Source organism: Lissotriton helveticus, chromosome 10 (assembly GCF_964261635.1).
Source record: "Lissotriton helveticus chromosome 10, aLisHel1.1, whole genome shotgun sequence".
NCBI classification, from domain to species: Eukaryota; Metazoa; Chordata; class Amphibia; order Caudata; family Salamandridae; genus Lissotriton; species Lissotriton helveticus.
In genome coordinates, this window is record NC_136071.1 from 1,061,222,950 (window position 1) to 1,061,241,096 (window position 18,147).

At 42.8% G+C, this 18,147-nt stretch overlaps 1 protein-coding gene across 1 annotated transcript in view; it reads right to left on the reverse strand.

Moving 5' to 3' along the window:
• SYF2 (SYF2 pre-mRNA splicing factor) overlaps window positions 1–17,939 on the reverse strand; it is a 247,762-nt gene extending 229,823 nt beyond the window's left edge. The window contains exons 1-2 of the mRNA XM_078663769.1: window positions 17,825–17,939; window positions 9,810–9,917 (exon numbers count right to left, since the gene is read on the reverse strand). Coding sequence (XP_078519895.1) covers window positions 9,810–9,917; window positions 17,825–17,836 — 120 coding nt within the window. The 5' untranslated portion in view covers window positions 17,837–17,939. The remainder of the gene's footprint in view (window positions 1–9,809; window positions 9,918–17,824) is intronic.
• Window positions 17,940–18,147: the final 208 nt, after the last annotated feature.

An 18,147-nucleotide genomic window follows, 5' to 3' on the forward strand; every position in this document is an offset into this window, starting at 1 on the left:
ATTAACCAGAGGCGTACACATCATTTTGAGGGTCTCAGCCCTACCCCACCAGGACATAAACTTGGGTGACCAGCTATCTAGCAACGTAGAGATCTTTGTTAATGTTAGGCCCTCATTTACCTTTAAGGTTGTTATTAAGTCTTTTTCAAAATCTAAGCCTAGATATTTAAAAGCCTTCGGCTGCCAGGTGAGGCCAGATGAACCAAGTATTTCCCTACTTCCAATGTTGTTTAGCAGCTTGACTTCCGTCTTGTCTTTATTCAGCTTGTATCCTGAGACTTTAGAATACTCGCCAATTACACCCATTAGTGCCGGGATAGCCTCGTCAGCCTTTTCCGTTAGAATGAGCACATCGTCAGCGTAGGCTGTTAATTTCACAGTGCAGTCATTAAACGGAACGCCAGCAATGGATTCGTTATTCCGGATATGGTATAGGAAAGGTTCTATCGCTAGTAAAAACAGAGAAGGTGAAAGCGGACATCCTTGTCTCGTTCCTTGTTTCAAGCAGAAGGATGAAGAGAAGGAGCCACCTGCTCTAACTCTGGCTGTTGGACCGGCATATAAGGCCATTACCAATTTAGTAAATGTCGTCCCCAAATTAAATTTGTGCAGGACTGCCTCAAGGAAGGTCCAATCAACCTTGTCGAAGGCCTTCTCAGCGTCTAATGTAATTGCCACTGTGGGGGTATTTAGAAGTTTTGCTTTTTCTAGAGCATGGGCTAACACTCTTGTGTTATCGCTCGATAGTCTGTGTTTTAAAAAGCCAGCTTGAGATGGATGTACGAGGTTAGGGAGAACTTTTTGTAATCGGGTTGACATAATCTTTGCTAGTAGTTTACAATCCAAATTGATCAGGAAAATTGGTCTATAATTTTTGGGCAACGATGGGTCTTTGCCATCTTTTGGCAGAACTGCGATAGTCGCCTCCGCCAGGGTCCCCCTCACTTCTCCTGATTCCGTAATTTCAAGGAAAAGCTGCAGGAGGGGTTCAGTTAGATCTGGTGCAAAACTTTTGTAGAATTTAGCTGTGAAGCCATCAGGGCCAGGCGCCTTCCCACATTTCAACCCTCGGATTGCTTTTTCCACCTCCCCAATTGTGATCGGTTCATTGAGGCTGTGTTGCTCCTCCGGACTTAGCTTTGGCAGATTACATTCCTGCAAGTACTCTTGGATTTTATTTACATCAACTGAATCATTTTTAGCATACAGGTCTTCATAAAAGTCTTTGAAGACCTCAGTTATTTTTTGGGGGTCAGAGTGGCTTACTCCCTCCGAGTCCTTTATGACATTAATTGAATTCCTCTGTACTTTAAATTTCAGGTATGCCGCCAAGCTTTTACCGGCCTTGTTAGACTCGCACAGTTTAAAATTTCGCCTTCTGGTCAGCCATACCCCTGCCCTTTCGCTAACTAGCTTATTATACTCGTATTTTTTATTAGTCATGGTATTAAATGTTTCCCGATCTCTTGTTAATTGGTGTCTGTTTTCTAGTTGAGCTATTTCCGCTTCTAGCTTTTCCAGTTGTGCATTACAGTCTCTGTTCATACCCGAGCGGATTTTGATACACCCCCCCCTTAAAGTACTTTTCAACGCCTCCCATCTCGTCAAATCTGAGGTGTCCCCTCTCCTGTTTAGATCCAAGTACGATCTGATGGCTTTTTGGATAGTGGCCCTATGTTGTTCTTTGTTTAAAATTTCTTCATTAAGTCTCCAAGATGTCTGTTTAGGGGAGGGTTTAACGTTACTGATGGAAAGGGAAATGCAGGAATGGTCTGACAGTACTCTCGGTTCTATTGAAGTATCCTCTATTCTTGCAACCCCATTCTGTGTGAGAAGGATGTAGTCGATACGAGAGTACGAATCGTGAGGGGAAGAGTAAAAAGTGTAGTCTCTATCAGTAGGGTTTTGTATTCTCCATGTATCAACCAGATTAAAGCGTTGACACAATTTAACGAAGGCGTTATGTGATTTGGTCAGTTTGAACACACACTTCGAGTCCCTGTCTAAGGCAGGATCAAGTGGAAGGTTGAAGTCTCCCCCTAGTATATGTACCGCTGTGTCAGGTATTGTTTCAATCTGCTTGGCTAAGTCTTGCCAGAAATTGAGATCATTAGTGTTGGGTGCGTATACATTAGTGACAAAGAATTCCGTGTGATCTTTGGCAAGTTTTACTGTGACCCAGCGTCCCTTTTCGTCCGAGGACGAAGACAATAGTTCTATCTTGGATCGTTTCGATAAAAGTGTCAGAACCCCATTCTTTTTGCCAAGGGCACTGGACCCAACTACCTCTGAAAAGTATTTATTACGTAAAGTATAAAACTGTTTAGAGTCTAGTTTAGTCTCCTGGATCAGAACGATGTCCCCCTTCTGCCTACGTACATATTCTAATATCTTTTGTTTCTTTATGGGTTGGTTCAGACCTTTAACATTCATAGACAGAATTTTTAGTTGGTCAAGGGAGGTCGTTCCAAGCGGAGTGTTAAGTGTCGGGTGTAACATTTATAACATTATTTGTAACATTAGTACCATGTCATCTTCCAGCAGTGTCGTACTATACAACATCTTATATGAGGAGTGCTCCCCTTTTACCATCATGTGGCTACATTTACTGAAACCATGAACAGACGTAGGGGCATATAGGCCTAGTGCATGAGTAAACCATGTCCGGTTGTATAAACACAGCATGCGGATGAAACATCTTGTCCAGTCATGAGAAAAGGGATAGATTGCAAGAGAAAGGAAAAGCACAGAGAAAGGAGGAAGAGGAAGTAAAAGGAAAAGTAAAGGAAAAAGAAAAAGAAAAAGAAAAAAAAGCAACCCCTAACACACAACACACACACCCCCCTTCTCTCCCCAACCCCCCACCCCACCCACCCCAACTGTCGTACAGAAGCATGGCGACGCGAGGAAAACCGCAGTGGCCCTCCCGTCCGTAATAAATTTGCATAACATTGGAACCATTATATAAGGTACATATGACTTTCACATAAGTAATGAGAACATTGAAATTGTATGATGCAACCAAGAAGTGCCAATAAGCACCATTACAAAACAATCCTGATAACCACATTCAAACAGGTATCTATGACTTTCACATAAGTAGTGAGAATATTGAGATTGTATGCTGTAACCAACAAGTGCCAATAAGTGCCAATAAGCACCATTACAAAACAAACCTGACAACCATATTCAAACATATTCAAACCATATTCAAACAGCACCATTGCTCTAGGCTGCAGCAATAGGCCGGCAAGTAGAGTTATTATAGAAGCCCCTGAGGACCCTGAGGACCTTTAAACAAAAGCCACAACTGGCAGCGGGCGGTCGATTATCGATCACATACCCAGAGAGTCAATGAGCCTTAACACGGCTGTGCCGAAGACTGAGACATGAGCAGCACAGATGGAACACGTCGATGAGCCGAAACATGTAGTCTTCAGAACACTACTGATTGTACCACTCTGTACTAAGAACAACATGAACCAGAAGTGAGGAACAGGAAGCTACCGGAGCGTTGAGCCAAACATTTACGACATATTGCCATTCACATTACCATTCATGATATCGCTTCCAGTGTATGTCGGTTGTTGCGGATATGAGACCCAATCCGGCAGACGTAGGCCCATCAGTCCCGAAAACCTACCAGGGTATAGAGTCAATTAACCACATCAACTCTTGGGGTTGTTCACTTGTAACCTGAAGCCGAGGTTGACTGGCTATCTGGGTTGTTGGTCTCCATGTTGCGTTCCATGTCGCATTCTTCCAATTCCCCAACTGCGTGTTTGAGTTTCACAGGGTCTGTGAAGTAATGAGACGATCCCCTTATTGTTACCCTGTACTTTGCCGGGCCAACAAATCCAAATTGGTATCCCTTTGACTTTAGCAGTGGCCGTAGAGCTAAGAAGGCTTTTCTGATCTCCACAGTCTCCTTACTATAATCTTGAGAGATATAGATCTTTGCGTCCCTCCACAGGATATGATTATGTTTCCGAACAAACGCAAGTATTTGCTCCACGTGTTGATAGCGCAATGGCTTACAGACGATGGGCCTTGGCCCTTTCTGTGTTTTGGTGATTCTTCCTGGCACCCTATGTGCTCTGTCAAATTCCAGAGGGTTGGCGAAAGTTAGATTCGTTGCTTTAGCAAACCATGATTCTAGGAATTGAATGCACGATCCTTCTGAGTCCTCGGATCCTTCCGGAATTCCAAAGATGCGCAGGTTCCCTCTCCTGTTTCTATCCTCCAATTCGGCTAGTCTCCTAGTAGTTTGGTCCGAGGAGATGTGCAGGTGCTTCAATGCCTTTGAGGTCTTAACCTCTATGTCTTCTAGACGACTGATCCTGGACTCCGTTTCTGTTAAGCGTGCATTGGTATCTCTGATATCTTGGCGGATCGCCACCACTTCTTCTTTGGTGACCTTAGCTAGGTCTTTCACTTCGTCCAGCCTATTCAATATCATATCAAGTGCATCCGGAGTGACTTTCTTTGGTTTGTTCGGCGATCCCGGGTTCGAGTGGTCCGATTTGAGTCTTTTGAGGGTACTCTGATCTTTGGTCTCCATCATGATTGCCTAGATCCTGGCACGAAGCCCTGAGTGTTTCTCTTGGCAAGTATGTGTGGCCGAGTAGCCAGCCCAGATGTATAAAGGAGAGTAGTCGGTCGGATTTTGGTTCACTGGTGGCTAGAACCCTTCAACAATTGGGACCGGAGGCACATGTGTTCAAGCACACATTCTGGACGTGCACGTGCAAGGCGAAGTATGATTGGTAGGATCACTATGGGGAGACCATTGTCCATTGTCCCAGTCACTAATTATCCTTGTGGACAGCACTGTTGCGTGGGGGAGCTTACTGTGAACTTATATCAGGCAGTCTCAGCGCAAAACATTAAGCCCCCTTGGTCATGTTGGAGATCATAATGGTAGTAGAAAGCACCTCGTGGTCACATGTCAGGCAGGCAAGCAGACCAGGCATTCAGCGTGCCCATAGACCCTCCATGACCAGGTCAGAATGTGCACTCATTTCCCCTAGTACAGTCGTCAACATTGCTCACCTGACGTTTTAAACAGTCTATGTGTGCAGAAAGTAGTGTGGGAGCAACTCCTTCTTAAAGTTTCAGGCATTACTGAATGGCGGCCGCCATCTTGGTTAAGGTGATTGAAGCCCCGACATGGCCGACATCTCGTTTTGCAGCCCAAAAATATCGTAGAGCGCTGCAGCCTCCACTGACCCCAAATACCTCCTTTAGGGCGGATTCCACAGTTTTGCTGGGTATTGCACCGTTGTTTTTTAATTCCTCCGCGCTGTTCGCGTTGCATGCGCTGTTCAAGCCGTTCGCGCTGTTGCCACCATGCGCGTCCGGAGCCTCATGCGGTGAAACTCCCGATCCGTCGGAGGAGCGGCTACATGAAGCAGATCACCGCATGCAGAAAGCGGTCCGGTGCTTAAATCTCTGGTCGCACCGCTGCGACCGTTTTAGGAAAATGTTCCAATCCTCAATAAAAGGGCTCGTGACGGGAGGAGAGCCGTTCTAACCCGCCATCTTCCCCAGCGTCCAAGCCACGCCCCCTAGAATAGAGTCTTTTTAAAGTCAAATCACTGCAATTCCTGGAGAGGGATAAACAATGTAGTGAAACACAAGGAGGAGGTTTCAGTTGGGATTCAGGTTGTATGATGTACTTTAAAGCCTGATGTGCTGATTGAGAAGATATTTTAATTGTCTTTTGTAGCTCACAAAGGAGGGGTTTGAGATTCCACAACAGAGAGGGGCTGTGAAGGACGGAGAGGCGACAGGCAGAGGCCACGTGCGGCGGACATCAAAGGAAGGGTGGGAGGGGAAACGCGCGGCAGGCATCAAAGGAAGGGTGGGAGGGGAAAAAACTGCATTTAACGAAATCCGGCTGGTTCAACAGATGTTCGTTCAGTAGTAATAGGTTCCGAGTTATAAAAAATAACTCAACCTAAAAATGCGCAATGACAAACTATGATAAGCGGTGTAGTCATTGCACTGGTGCATGTGTTGGAACGTATGCAAGTGCCTGTAGAATGACACCCGTGTGGTTTGTTATACTGGTTTACAATCCAAGATGAGGGTCGCCACTTTGATCAGTAAATAATAAAATGATTTGAGCACAAAAGAGCAAAGTAAAATAAAAATCAAGTAACTCCTGTGTGCATTTCAGCCCAAGTCTGAAACTTTGGTTGGCTTAATGAATATATTGGACACCAAAATTAACAAGCATTAGCGGCAGCAATAGCGGCCGCGAAACGAAAATCGGCCGCGAAAGGAGCACGGGGGTGAGCGAGTGGGAGGGAAGCGCTGGCGACTGGGGGCTGGGGAGGGGATGCCTTTGAAGTCTGATGCCAAGGCTCGAGCATATGGGGTGTAAAAAAAGTCTTCGGAGTGGCATTGGGGGCGGGGGAGAGCATTCCTTGCACTAAACGCGATGACCAAGTCTTCTCTCCAGCAAATGCTGTAATTACAAAGGAATATTTCTTACAGATCTTCCAATTGCAATGCTGTTCTCTCTGGCCGGCCGACTGCAAATGTATATAACATTTAAAAGCGGAAGGATTATACGGATGCCAAACATAAACGTACACAGCTCTCATTTGCCTCACTAATCTATTTATTCCATAATGTCTTACACTTGCAGATGTTGTGCAAGTTTTATCCAATTTCCCTAGTAAGTAAAGCCCTCTGCCACTCTTCAGGGTCCCGCAGCTCTGTACCAAAAACTCCTAAATAAAATAAATACCTGTTGCCTGGAACTTTTCACCTCATTGATGCAACACCTGGCCTCGACTCCATCATGCACTGTAGGCGCTGTAGAAAAGTCGTGGAACTTCAGCGTGACACGTATTACCTAGACACTAGTGAGGATTTGACTGTGTGTGCCTAGAAGTTACCAGCATTTGTTCACCTTATGCTGAGTGCCAACAACACCACCGATCACTATGCAATAAGTGCCCGCATTGCTGAAATAATCACACAGAGAACGTGGTTTTCAATAACAAGCTCTTGGCATTGCTGAAGCAGGAAACGGAGCATGCTGGCAGAGGCATCGGATGACAAGCTCTTGGCATTGCTGTGGGGGCGGGGGAGAGCATTCCTTTAAAGTGTGAAGTAGGGGGTGGGGGAGCGGATCCCTTTGAAGAACGGCCTCGCGGCAGTGAAAGTGAAACAGCCTGAGGCCGAGCGCACGCTGGGGGAAGCTTCGGATGCCTGTGGGAGGGAGGCTGATGGCTATGATGTGGACGCGCTTTCCGCTCGAGTAATCCACAGGCACTGTCCAAAATCCGCGATGGTTTCAGAGCTTGGATGGCCCACTATACTCTCGTCTATTTATTCCTTGCGGAATATAATAGTCAAGACCTAAAAATGACATATTAATGAAGTATTACCATCATAAAAAGTGCTGCGCTATGCCGCATAATTTGGTGTGTCTTCCCACATAATTTAGTCAAGCCTACTGCATACTTTTGTGCTACCCGCCACATAATTGCAGTGGCCCTGTTAATATGGTAATATAAATAATACCTGAATTTTTCTGTGAAAATATTTTTTTTATAAATGTCAGTTACAAAAAAAAAAAAAAAAGAATGATCCTGGAATTATTTCAGAATTCAAATGTTGGAAATTGACGTAGACATAAACAGATGGGTGCAAACTCCCAATATTTATTTAAAAATATTTCAGGCTTGCCCTCCTAGTGGAATGTACTGGTTTAGGTAAAAAGTATGGGGCCAGGACCAGGCTCTTTTAGGAAGGTCATGTAGGCCAGGTATCATTCTTATATGGATCATGTGTAGGGCTCCAAGGTTTATGGTACTTATTTTTTTTACATTTCCTTCTGTATTTATCAACATTTATTTCTGGGCCATCTCATTGGTATTCATCCACATTTATTTTGTTAACAGATGAGGTTATTACTCACATATTTCTGTATTTATTTAGCGGATAAACATGCACTCATATTTTGATGCTCATCAGGTTTTAGGACATTACACAGCCAAAAATAATAAAATATTAAAACTCACATTAAAAAATAGTATAATAGCACATATACTGCAGTAATTTAAGCACATCCAATTGCGCTTTGTAATTTCCCATGGTGCCAATATGTACAGCTATTGACCTGAAAGTTATTAATCTCAGCATGGTGAGTCACTCAAAAGAAGACAAATTATCTGCGTTGTTCCGCTTTTAACAATAAATACAGACAGGAAAGAAATGTTTTCTGTCTGTATTTATCTGTAAAAAATCAGTTAAAACAGAAAAAAGGGAGCCCAAATCATGTGTTGTTTGCTTTTCTACTTTCTGGAGGAGAAATAAATCGTCTTTAGCGAGTTGCTTGCAAAACAGAGGACAACTGTGTATGTGGGTGCCAAGAGGGCTGTAAAACAAAATTATTTTTCTTGTTGATGGCTTTCAAGTGTGAACCAGAACATGGTATCATCAACGAGAGATGCTCAGTTGCTACTTGAGTAAAACAGGTAGAATGCTTTAGCTCACTGCTGCTGACCACATACATCCTTCTTTGAACTGTGATTGTAGCTTCATTCCCCACAGCCTGTAGTCCCGGACTAAGTGACGGGAACCAGTCAGGATGGGTCAGGCAGCACGAAACCTGCATGCAACACCTGTACAGCCAGGTAAAATTTAAACCAAGCAAAATGAATAAGGAATGGAACTGTGTAGACAAGATTGAAAAAGAAGCACACATGGTGCTTGGCTGTAATTGGGATTAAGCACAAAATCTACTCAAATTCAAAGCCTAAAGAGGGGTGCTTGACAATTTAATTTCAGGTACAGAGGCAATACTTGTGACAAGAATTTCCTCAAGGCTCTCGGGTCTCAAAGCCTCGGAATAAATGGCCTGACAGCAGGGCTTTAAGGAGGATGAAAAAACTGGGGGGGGGGGGGTCAAGGGTGCTCTCAACGGGGCTTGGCCAATGTAACTAAGGGCGTGGCTTAAAAAGATAAAGATGTAAGCTAAAAATCTGTGCTTAGCATAGTGTGCTGCCCGACTTGTATTTTGCTGTTTCTGTCCTTGCATCCAGATATATGATACAACAAGTAATATCATACCTACAACAAGCCAGGACTATTGGTTTGTCACTGGTTGTTAGTTGCATAACATAAATAAACAGCAACTATGGCTTCTTTATAATATTGAAAAAGCTTCCACTTAAAGCCCTGGTGACACCGCAACAATGTTGCTGCTCCTGAGTTTCAAAAAGAGAAGGGAAATCCAGAGAGAAATGACTCTTTAAAGGATTTCCGTTCTCTTACAACGCTCACCTGGCATGACGTCTTGCCGTAACTTCTCCACAAGTGAGCAGTGTGAGCAGGCGCAAATGATGTGCCTGCTGTCACTGCAGTCCAGAAAAAAACAGACCGCCTGCAGTCCAGAAAAAAAACGGACCACCTGTGCCAGTGTACAAAACAGAGCCCGATAGAGACCCGTTTCGAGGCCCCCTTTAAAAAACTGCTGGTGTTCAGCACCGGTGATACCCGGCCCACTTAAAGCCCTGCCTGACAGTATATTAGTTGTTCTCCCCTATTGTTGTACTCCGAGAAATGCACCAAACTATAAGCAAACAAAATAATGCTAGTTATAAAATGTGCACATCTACCATGTATTCAATGTACCCATTATACAGTTTTTATATTGTTCGAATTACGTTATGTGACAACACAAGTTTTCATAGACTGTACAATGAAAAGCAATCCAAAACAACAGATCAATATGTCAGTTCTCTATATACCCACTCTCGCCTGTAGTTTATCAAATCAAGATTGCTTACCCGTTTCAAATGAAGTTCTCTGAACTTCCTGAGACGCTCTTCCCTTTTTTGAGTAGCTTCGTCACCAGCAAAAGTTGAAGATATTTCCTCTGAGCTACAGGGACTTGCCTAAAATGTGTCATGGAAAAAACATTTGTTAATCTGTATTTCCTTGAGGTACACTTCTCACAGACATTTTATTCAACAAGAGTAGAGAAAGAAGGCCTACCCATACTTCCATGCATAATAGTGGGCCTTGAAAATAACTTAATAAGGTGAGATACCAAGATTCTATTTAATCGCCTTAGAATTTGTCTCCTCAGGGAGACATGCTTACAGGGAGACATTGACTTTAAGTATAGAACGTGGGCTAATCCAAAGAGAAATACAATCCAAAAACGAAGGGGTAAGTGATGCGTGATGACTGCCTTTTCTCTAATTTCTGAAAGCACTGGCCAGAAATGTCAAGTACATATAGAAGAGTGGGATCATTACAGTTTTGTTTGATCGACCATGGGGACAAAAGTCAAAAAATAAATTAATTAGCAAGCTCGTTATCACTTTCTCCTGTCTCATTCACGTTATCCTGGTACCATTTTATTGTTAGAAGCAATATAAATGTCTGACGTACTAGGTTGCATATCTATAACAAGCAGATACATGCTTCTGAGTGAGGCTCAGAGACGATGGATATATGTTGGAACACTACGGAAATGTAGAAACTGGGGAAAATTCTTAGTTTACAGAATATTCATGACCATGTGATTCAGTTTGACGTTTAGTGATGTTCAATTAATTAAAATCATGACATTAGCAAAAATAGAAAAAATGCAACTATTATAAGACATGATAAAAACAATGTTTCATAAAAAAGAAAATATCAAGTTTGTGATCCCCTTGTGTGGCATCAAACTCCCATTCCCAGGTAGCCGACACATCACGTGTACTTTCGCCTCATACCCGACCTCAGTAATGGAAACCACACAGAAGCACAAAGTTTTCGCCTCATGCAGGCCCTTATTCATGGAAACTACATAGCAGCATACAGTTCTACAGTGCTTATAGCAGAAAGCTTTTCCTGACCCAATGCTCGTAAGGTGCAGCCCGGAAACACAAGGTGTTCCATACTTAATTGGTTTGGAGAATAAGGCCCATTACGCAAATCCTTACTTATGGAGACCTCGAGGCAGCATACGTTTATAGGAGGCTTCGGGCTAAAAGTGCTTCCTAGCTCATTATTCCTGAGCTGGGCTAAAGTGCTCTGTACTTGGAAAGTACGACCCAGGTGATCAAGGGCTACCTACTTGGCAGGCCGCTAGTTTTGGGACCATCAAAGGCAATTTAGATAACAATTACTGCTTTCTGATTGGCCCCCACTCGTGCAATGTGCTCTGTGCCAGTAAGGTGAAGACTAGAGAGTTCAAAACTGCTCCTTGCTTACAAGGGTAAGGCCATCATGGACATTATGAGTTACCAGTTATTGCTTTCAATAACTATTGCTTTCAAGAACTTTAAAAAGTGCCCAGATGGCTATCATGGTTCTCCTTTTCAACAAGATAGGACAGCTGCCCAACACGTCCTCACATTTAAAACGTGAAACACTGGCAGGAGCCAGTAGCACCTCAAAGGATTTAAGAACATCACAAATGCAGACCGCATGTATTTGAATTCTACTACTGTGCCATACCATCTGCATAATGCATCAACTTAACCCTCCTTACGACCATACCAATAACGCCTTTGCGGAATTAAACCAATGCTTGCTCTCAAGGAGGGTGTACTTGGCACGGTTTGGGAGGGGCAAACTCAGGTAACCTGGTAAGGTACCTGGGGTGTTAGGGTTTGTGGCCAGCTGCCGTGGGGTTGTTTTTGAAGTTCCTGAGATGCTGATCCCAAGAAATTGTCTTGGCTAGCTTCATTAACACTTTTGCAGGCGTTCTTTTTGGTATGGTGTTATTTATTAGGGCTTCCGCATTCAAAGCCTGATAGAAGTTACCAAAAGCTGGCCCCATATGGAGCTGGGCGCTTTGAATTTCTCCCAGAGCAGACGTTTTGTTGAGCTAATTGGGGCCATTTTTAAAGTTTGCGAATAAGAAACAAATCTGGCCAGCAAATCCAGATCCTCCTTTGATAATTTAATAATTTGATAATTTAAATTCTAAACTTATTTGTGAATTGCTAGTGGAGTCTGGAGTGCCAACAGGCGCTGATAGCACATACAATAATGTTTATCTACCACTTATATTGGTGATCCATAAACACCGTTGCACCATATGTTAGTGCGGGCATCAGCTTAGTTGCTACCACAGCTAGTAGGGCATTTGTGTTTTGGCATGCAATGCTTCTCTTTAGTTGGGCCATCCTGCATGTCAGTTGTTTTGCCTTCAATTACAACAAGCATCTGCAATGCAATAGGTATCGCATTAACGCGAGTTTGAGCTATTGGCATTGTAAATGACAATGCAATTTTTTATGTTTTGGTTTTTAAGACATAAATAAAAGGCATTGTCATTTAAAATGCCAATAGCTTAAATTCTTGCAAATGCGAGACCTATTGCATTCCAAATGCTTGAAGGTATCGCTGAGTTGCCTCCTTCTGTCTCCCATGTCCCTTGAAGAGCTCCCGGTCTGCTACGAGTTAAATTAACAAGCTGGTGGTTACAAATGAGCATGAGAGACCCTTCTGCAGTAAGAAAATAGTGCTTACAAACTAAAGACGAAGTACCGTGTAACAACCTCGTGGGAGGTTACAAATTAAGACAAGGCAGTACTAACAAGCCTAATCAGACCCCCCAGGATATAGCGGCATGGATTAGCAAATTTAGCGGCACAAAAATGGAAATTTAGCGGCACAAATATGTAAATTTAGCAGCAATTTTGCGGCATTTTATTTGGCAGTTTTTCCTACAAAAAACACAGATATCTTAATTTTTTTGTTATTTAGCAACATGAAGCTATGTATATTTGGATTACTTAAAATGTAGACACTTTGTTTGGCTTCAAGGCTATGTACAGGACATAAACATACTTTAAAATAGGTATGTTTAAGGTTCTGCCGCTCTATGGAAACACAGCTTCAATCCTAACCTTGTTTGAGGGGGTCCTATTTCTCCCTGGGATGTTCTAGCACCCATGTACGCTCCCCTGCTGGGGCACTGCTGCCTCCTGGACCCATGAGGCACGACACCTCTTCTCAGGTGCCCTAGGGCACAGGATCGTAGTGGGTGGAGATGCATTGCCACGGCTAATGTAAGGATGTTAAATATTGCTCTGCGCCATGGCAGACATACTGAGGCCTGTAGATGGGAAAACGTGTAATGTTTTGTTCACTGTTAATTAATATCGCATTATTGTAATATGCTAGAGGATGGATTTGTTATAACCTTAAAAGAGATGGGGATGCAATGTACGTGATTTTTGTAAGTTCAGTAATCTTACATACCAATAAAAAGATTATCAAAATAAAATAAAAATATATTGCAGATCAGTGGCATGGGGGTGGGTGTGAGCCCTTATACAATACAGCCCCCACCTCAATGTGACTTACAGGTGATGCGTGAGCAGTTTACATCCCACCTGCTTACGGCTCTAACACTGGTACCACTGCACCTGTTGCACCAATGGTAGCTACCACCCCTGTGTGAAAGCCTTTTCTGTGTTTTTGTGATCCTAGGAACTATTAGCTTCCTCTAGTCGCAGGTTCTCATGCTGTAGGAAACCTGCAGTGTGATCTTTTCTTGAGTGTCTTGTCGGCGTTACAAGATTTTGTTAGTGTGACCTACGCTGTGTCTTAGAATCTCAGCTAGGATCCCGGGTAGTATCAGAATTCCTCAGCAATGCCAGATGACCAGTTCGTAAATTATTGCTAATCTTTAAACTATTACTATTTTAAACAGTTTTCTTTTCCAGTTCAAACCTCGCGATTTTTATTTTTATGGTTGTTCATAAGGACTTCCAGATTTGAGATGTGTCGGTACTAACATCTCAAGTCTTTCCCCAGTGGTGCTGCAAAGTTGTCATAGACCCTAATAAATATAAGGAAAATAGGAGCCCACAACCTGTGGTAAACAGTGAAAAATCAGCCATAACTGAGGTGCAAAGGGAACATCACAGATCTGGGTCCCTGTGCTACTGCACCTGTTGCACTGTTGACAGCTAAACCCCTGGCTGTCCCTGTTTATCTCAAAGTAAGCAACAATCCAGACAGACCTTTCAGTTTTTTGTTTTAAAGTTTATCTAACTCAAACTCGACCCATAGCGCTTTACATGAGCACCAGCTTTTTTTGCTGGTGTATCTTTAAGACACAGCGAAATTGAGTGATTGGTCCAGAATCACAGGGTGTCGCTTGATGCCGAGATTCGAACCTGACATTCCAAATTCGTCAGCTCAGGTCATTAAGCCACACACCCTCCCCTTTAATACCCATTAACCTGAGAGAGAGTGTAACCGCTTTTGAAAATGGCCCTGAAAAATCTATTAAATATTGTGAGAGATAATGCCATCAATCAGGTCATTACACTGCTTCGAGCATCTGCTTGCCCACCCCGAAGTTAAATTGTGCAGTGAAACCTCTAGAAGCAGTCGGGCGGGTCTGGGTGAGGAGTAGGGGAGTGGGAGAGTAGCTGTTAGTGACAAGCGGTGGCAGTTTTTAAATTGCCATGCCTACCTGAGCAGCGGCCTGAAGTACATGCAGTCCGTCCAAGGAGGCCTAACACATCTTTTGCGGAAAACAAATCGCTCCGAAGAACGGCATTGCCAGGGCTTGGTGGTCTGATGTAAATGAACAACAAACACGTCTGATCTTGCACTGAGCGGTCACTACTGGTGTGGCGGCGCGGGGCTCAGAGGTTTTCAGGAAAAAAAGGGAGTGTTTAAAATGCTCGTGGTTCACCCTCTGCAAGGACGAGATGAAAACAGCTACCATTTTTTTTTATTGCAGGTGGGACACCTTTTTCGCGACCGAAATAGTACATATCGCGGCCATCGTGCTTCTCAGCTGATTTCGCAATTTTTTCGTGAATCGCAAAAAGCTGGAGGGTCTGCCTAATACTGAATCAGAAGCCAGCATTTACAAAGGACAATTTGTATTTTCCTTTTTATCAGGCAGGGTGGGCAAATTCTTGGGCCTACTAGATACTTTCAAAGTCTGCCATGTACAGATTAACGAGTAAGTGTCAAGTACGCAACCATGTTTCAGTCCTTTATTAGTGCTGATTTTCTCTGAGAATGACAAAAAAATATAATGGGCAATATATGATTTACTGGAAAAGGGCTTTCAGGTGTCAGTTGGATACATCAAAATTGCTTCTCTGGTCTCATGTAGAAGCAAAAAGAAAATGTGCAAATTGAAGCATTTTTTAAAACAGGCTTATATTCAAAGATTGTCGGTGATAAAAGAAATAAATCAAATTAGACAATTTGTAGCAAATGTATCTATTCTGTAAGGTCAGACCGTATATTTCGCCTTTTTCTGGATGCCATTTCTCCTGAACTTCACATTCCTGCCAGACTTGACAATCTATCATAACTCATTTATATCACTATCTAACCTTGAACTGTGAGAGAATGTTTTTGGCCTCCTCCAGCTTCGTAAAAAAAAGTACCCTTTATCCCTGGTGCTTCACCTTTAAACACACTGGGCACATTTAGCTTATAATTTAGAGGCACCAGTGCCCTATTCGCTCAATGGGCTAGGGCTCCAATGTCGAAAAAACAAGAAAAAAAATCTACATCTAAATGTTATAATCAAAAGGATAACGCTCATTAATTAATTGTAGGCCTTTAAAAATATATTAAGCTACAAATGATTAAAAACCTATAGTTCCCCTAACATTTTTAACCAGTTAGTTTTACATCTACATTAAAATCGAAATATTCCTTAACTTCAGCCTACTCCACAGTAAAGACTTTAAATGTAAAAGCTCACATTCCAGCAAATGGCATTCAAAGTCGTCTCCCTGAACCGGTCTCTTATTTTTGCTCTGTTTCAAAGGAGCCTGAAGACCTCTCTAGTGAGACTGAACACCCAATCAACTACAGGGTCTCATAAAATCTTAAACAAACTCTCCATCTCCTCTTGCAATTTATCATCTGGGCTCGGAACAAGGCCTCTCTACTTAGGTTACCTGTTTCATCTTGAATTCCAATCTTAACAAGCATGTAGTCAGATGCCTTTTTAACATGCATGATCACATGAGATTTTTTTGCCTTTCTTTAGAACCTATTTTTGCTTGCATTAGATCTTTGTGAACTTTACCCGTGCTAAGCAGGAGTAAGGTGCCCTAGTTCCTCCTTTAAACTTGGTTAAATGGGTTCATTCCTGAACAGCATATTTAACTTGCTTGAAAGTCCCACATATATGGAGTAGAAAATTTGCCCAGTCCATGGACGTAAACTGACACCTGCGGACTGTATCATATAGGGTGCCATCCACAGTGTTGGCCTGTACAAGATAGCCTCATGTCTACCCTGTGTATCTGGACTAAGCCACTTAAAACCTGCTGTTCAAAACTGTCAAAATAATCATTTTTTCAATTTCAGGAAACCCTGATTTTAAATAAGTCACCCCTAGGTACACCTTTCTGCCCACAAGGTAGGGTCCCTGATATTTGAACACGTACTAAATTAAAGTTGGCATGTTCCTTGAGTGACTAGCTACAAAAGCTATTTACACTAGGAAGGGCTGTAGCAGAATCCTAGAAAAAGTCAAAGTACAGATTCAAACTTTAATCTTTTACTTTCGACAGGAAACATTGACAAAAATCAATGAAGTGCTAGTTTTAATAATTTATTAAAAATACAATGTAATGGCAAAATCTTTAAAAATAAATGTTTAATAAGTGTTATAGAAAATATTCCTTCTAGAAGGTTATCTGTTACCTGCCTGAGCCTCTAGAAGGCAATTAGTCTACTGACAGCTGGTCTGCCGGTGCTGGAGCCTAATGAGGAGTGAAACCTGCTCTCAGAGAAGAAACAAACTGGGTGTGTGGAGGAGTTTTTCTAATCCTTACAAGTAGACAGAAAGTGTGGACCCAGAATCTTAATTAACTTGAAACGTGTCTGCCAAATCACAAGTAAATGTAAGGTGAGACTTGAGGAAGGCAAACCTTTGTTGGCACAGCCAGGCTGCATCCACACCCGTTGGTAGGGAAGCTGCCCTCAGAACCTGTTTTGAGTGACCATAAAGGAGGATGATACTCATTCTCATGGATACACTTCTGAGTGCTCTGCACAAGGAAGAAAGGATTTTTCCATCTTGGATTTTAGGAGAAAGGTATATTGTGGGACTATCTGCAGTAGGGCAAACAGGAACTGATGAAAAATAGGGCAGGGTTACCCCTGGGACTTTTTTTTACCCCATTGGTTAGGGAGGATCATGGAGTCACACCCCAACCCTAACCAGCTCCTGCCAACCCTCAGTGTGGCACCCTAAGGAACACTTCCTGGAACACTTTCTGGACCTGCCCAAGATCAGAAGATGATTGGACTCGGCTTGCTGTAATCTTAGAGGAGCTTTGAAAGACTGGCTCTGCTTCCTCCTGCCCCAGGAAAAAGAAGTGAACGCCAAACCTCAGTAGGGTGAATGTCTGTTTGACTACATGGACATAAGATGAAAATACATTCTTCCATTTTGCAGACAAAGTCTGAAGGTAAAATCCTTGACCAGGTTCCGCTCAACTTGGTGCACCGGACCTTGGTTTCCACATGAGTCAGCCTCAACATGCACCTTGGTCCCAATCTACAGCATATAACAAAAATAAAAGGATTGACTGAGGGTGCTTGTAGGTCCAGCATACATGCCCCTAGGGATATGTCATACAAAAAGGTACGAAATTCCTAGAGATGAGAAAGGAAAGGAGGAGGAGAAGAAGAGGGCTTCATTAGCTCGTAGCAAGATAACATATACCGAGACGATTCACTGCTTGCCGCTTAGCCAAAACCTACTCCAGCATCAACCGACATCTAAGAAAAGTACCGGGATAGTGCAAAGAAAACCGGGACTGTCCAGGTAACTCCAGGACGAGTGTTACCCTACCTCTGCGGCCATTCTTCCTTCTTTCCCTTCAGCAAGCTCTTGTACTCAGATTCACAACATAAGGCGCGGAAAGATTACGTCATTGCGGTTAACAAAGTTTGCCCAGAAATCAGACATGAACAGCGCGATAGAAAAGGGACAAAAAAAAAAGCCTCTCGTTTGTACTAATCTGTCGGCCATTTTAAAACGTTCTGTTGTACATCAGACGTAGTTCATTTTTAATTCAGACAAAAGTATGGGTAAGTACGGATTTATCAGCAACTCCTGTAAACATTATAGTTAAGGATGATATACTAAAAAAAAGTAATATTTTTTTTCTAGCT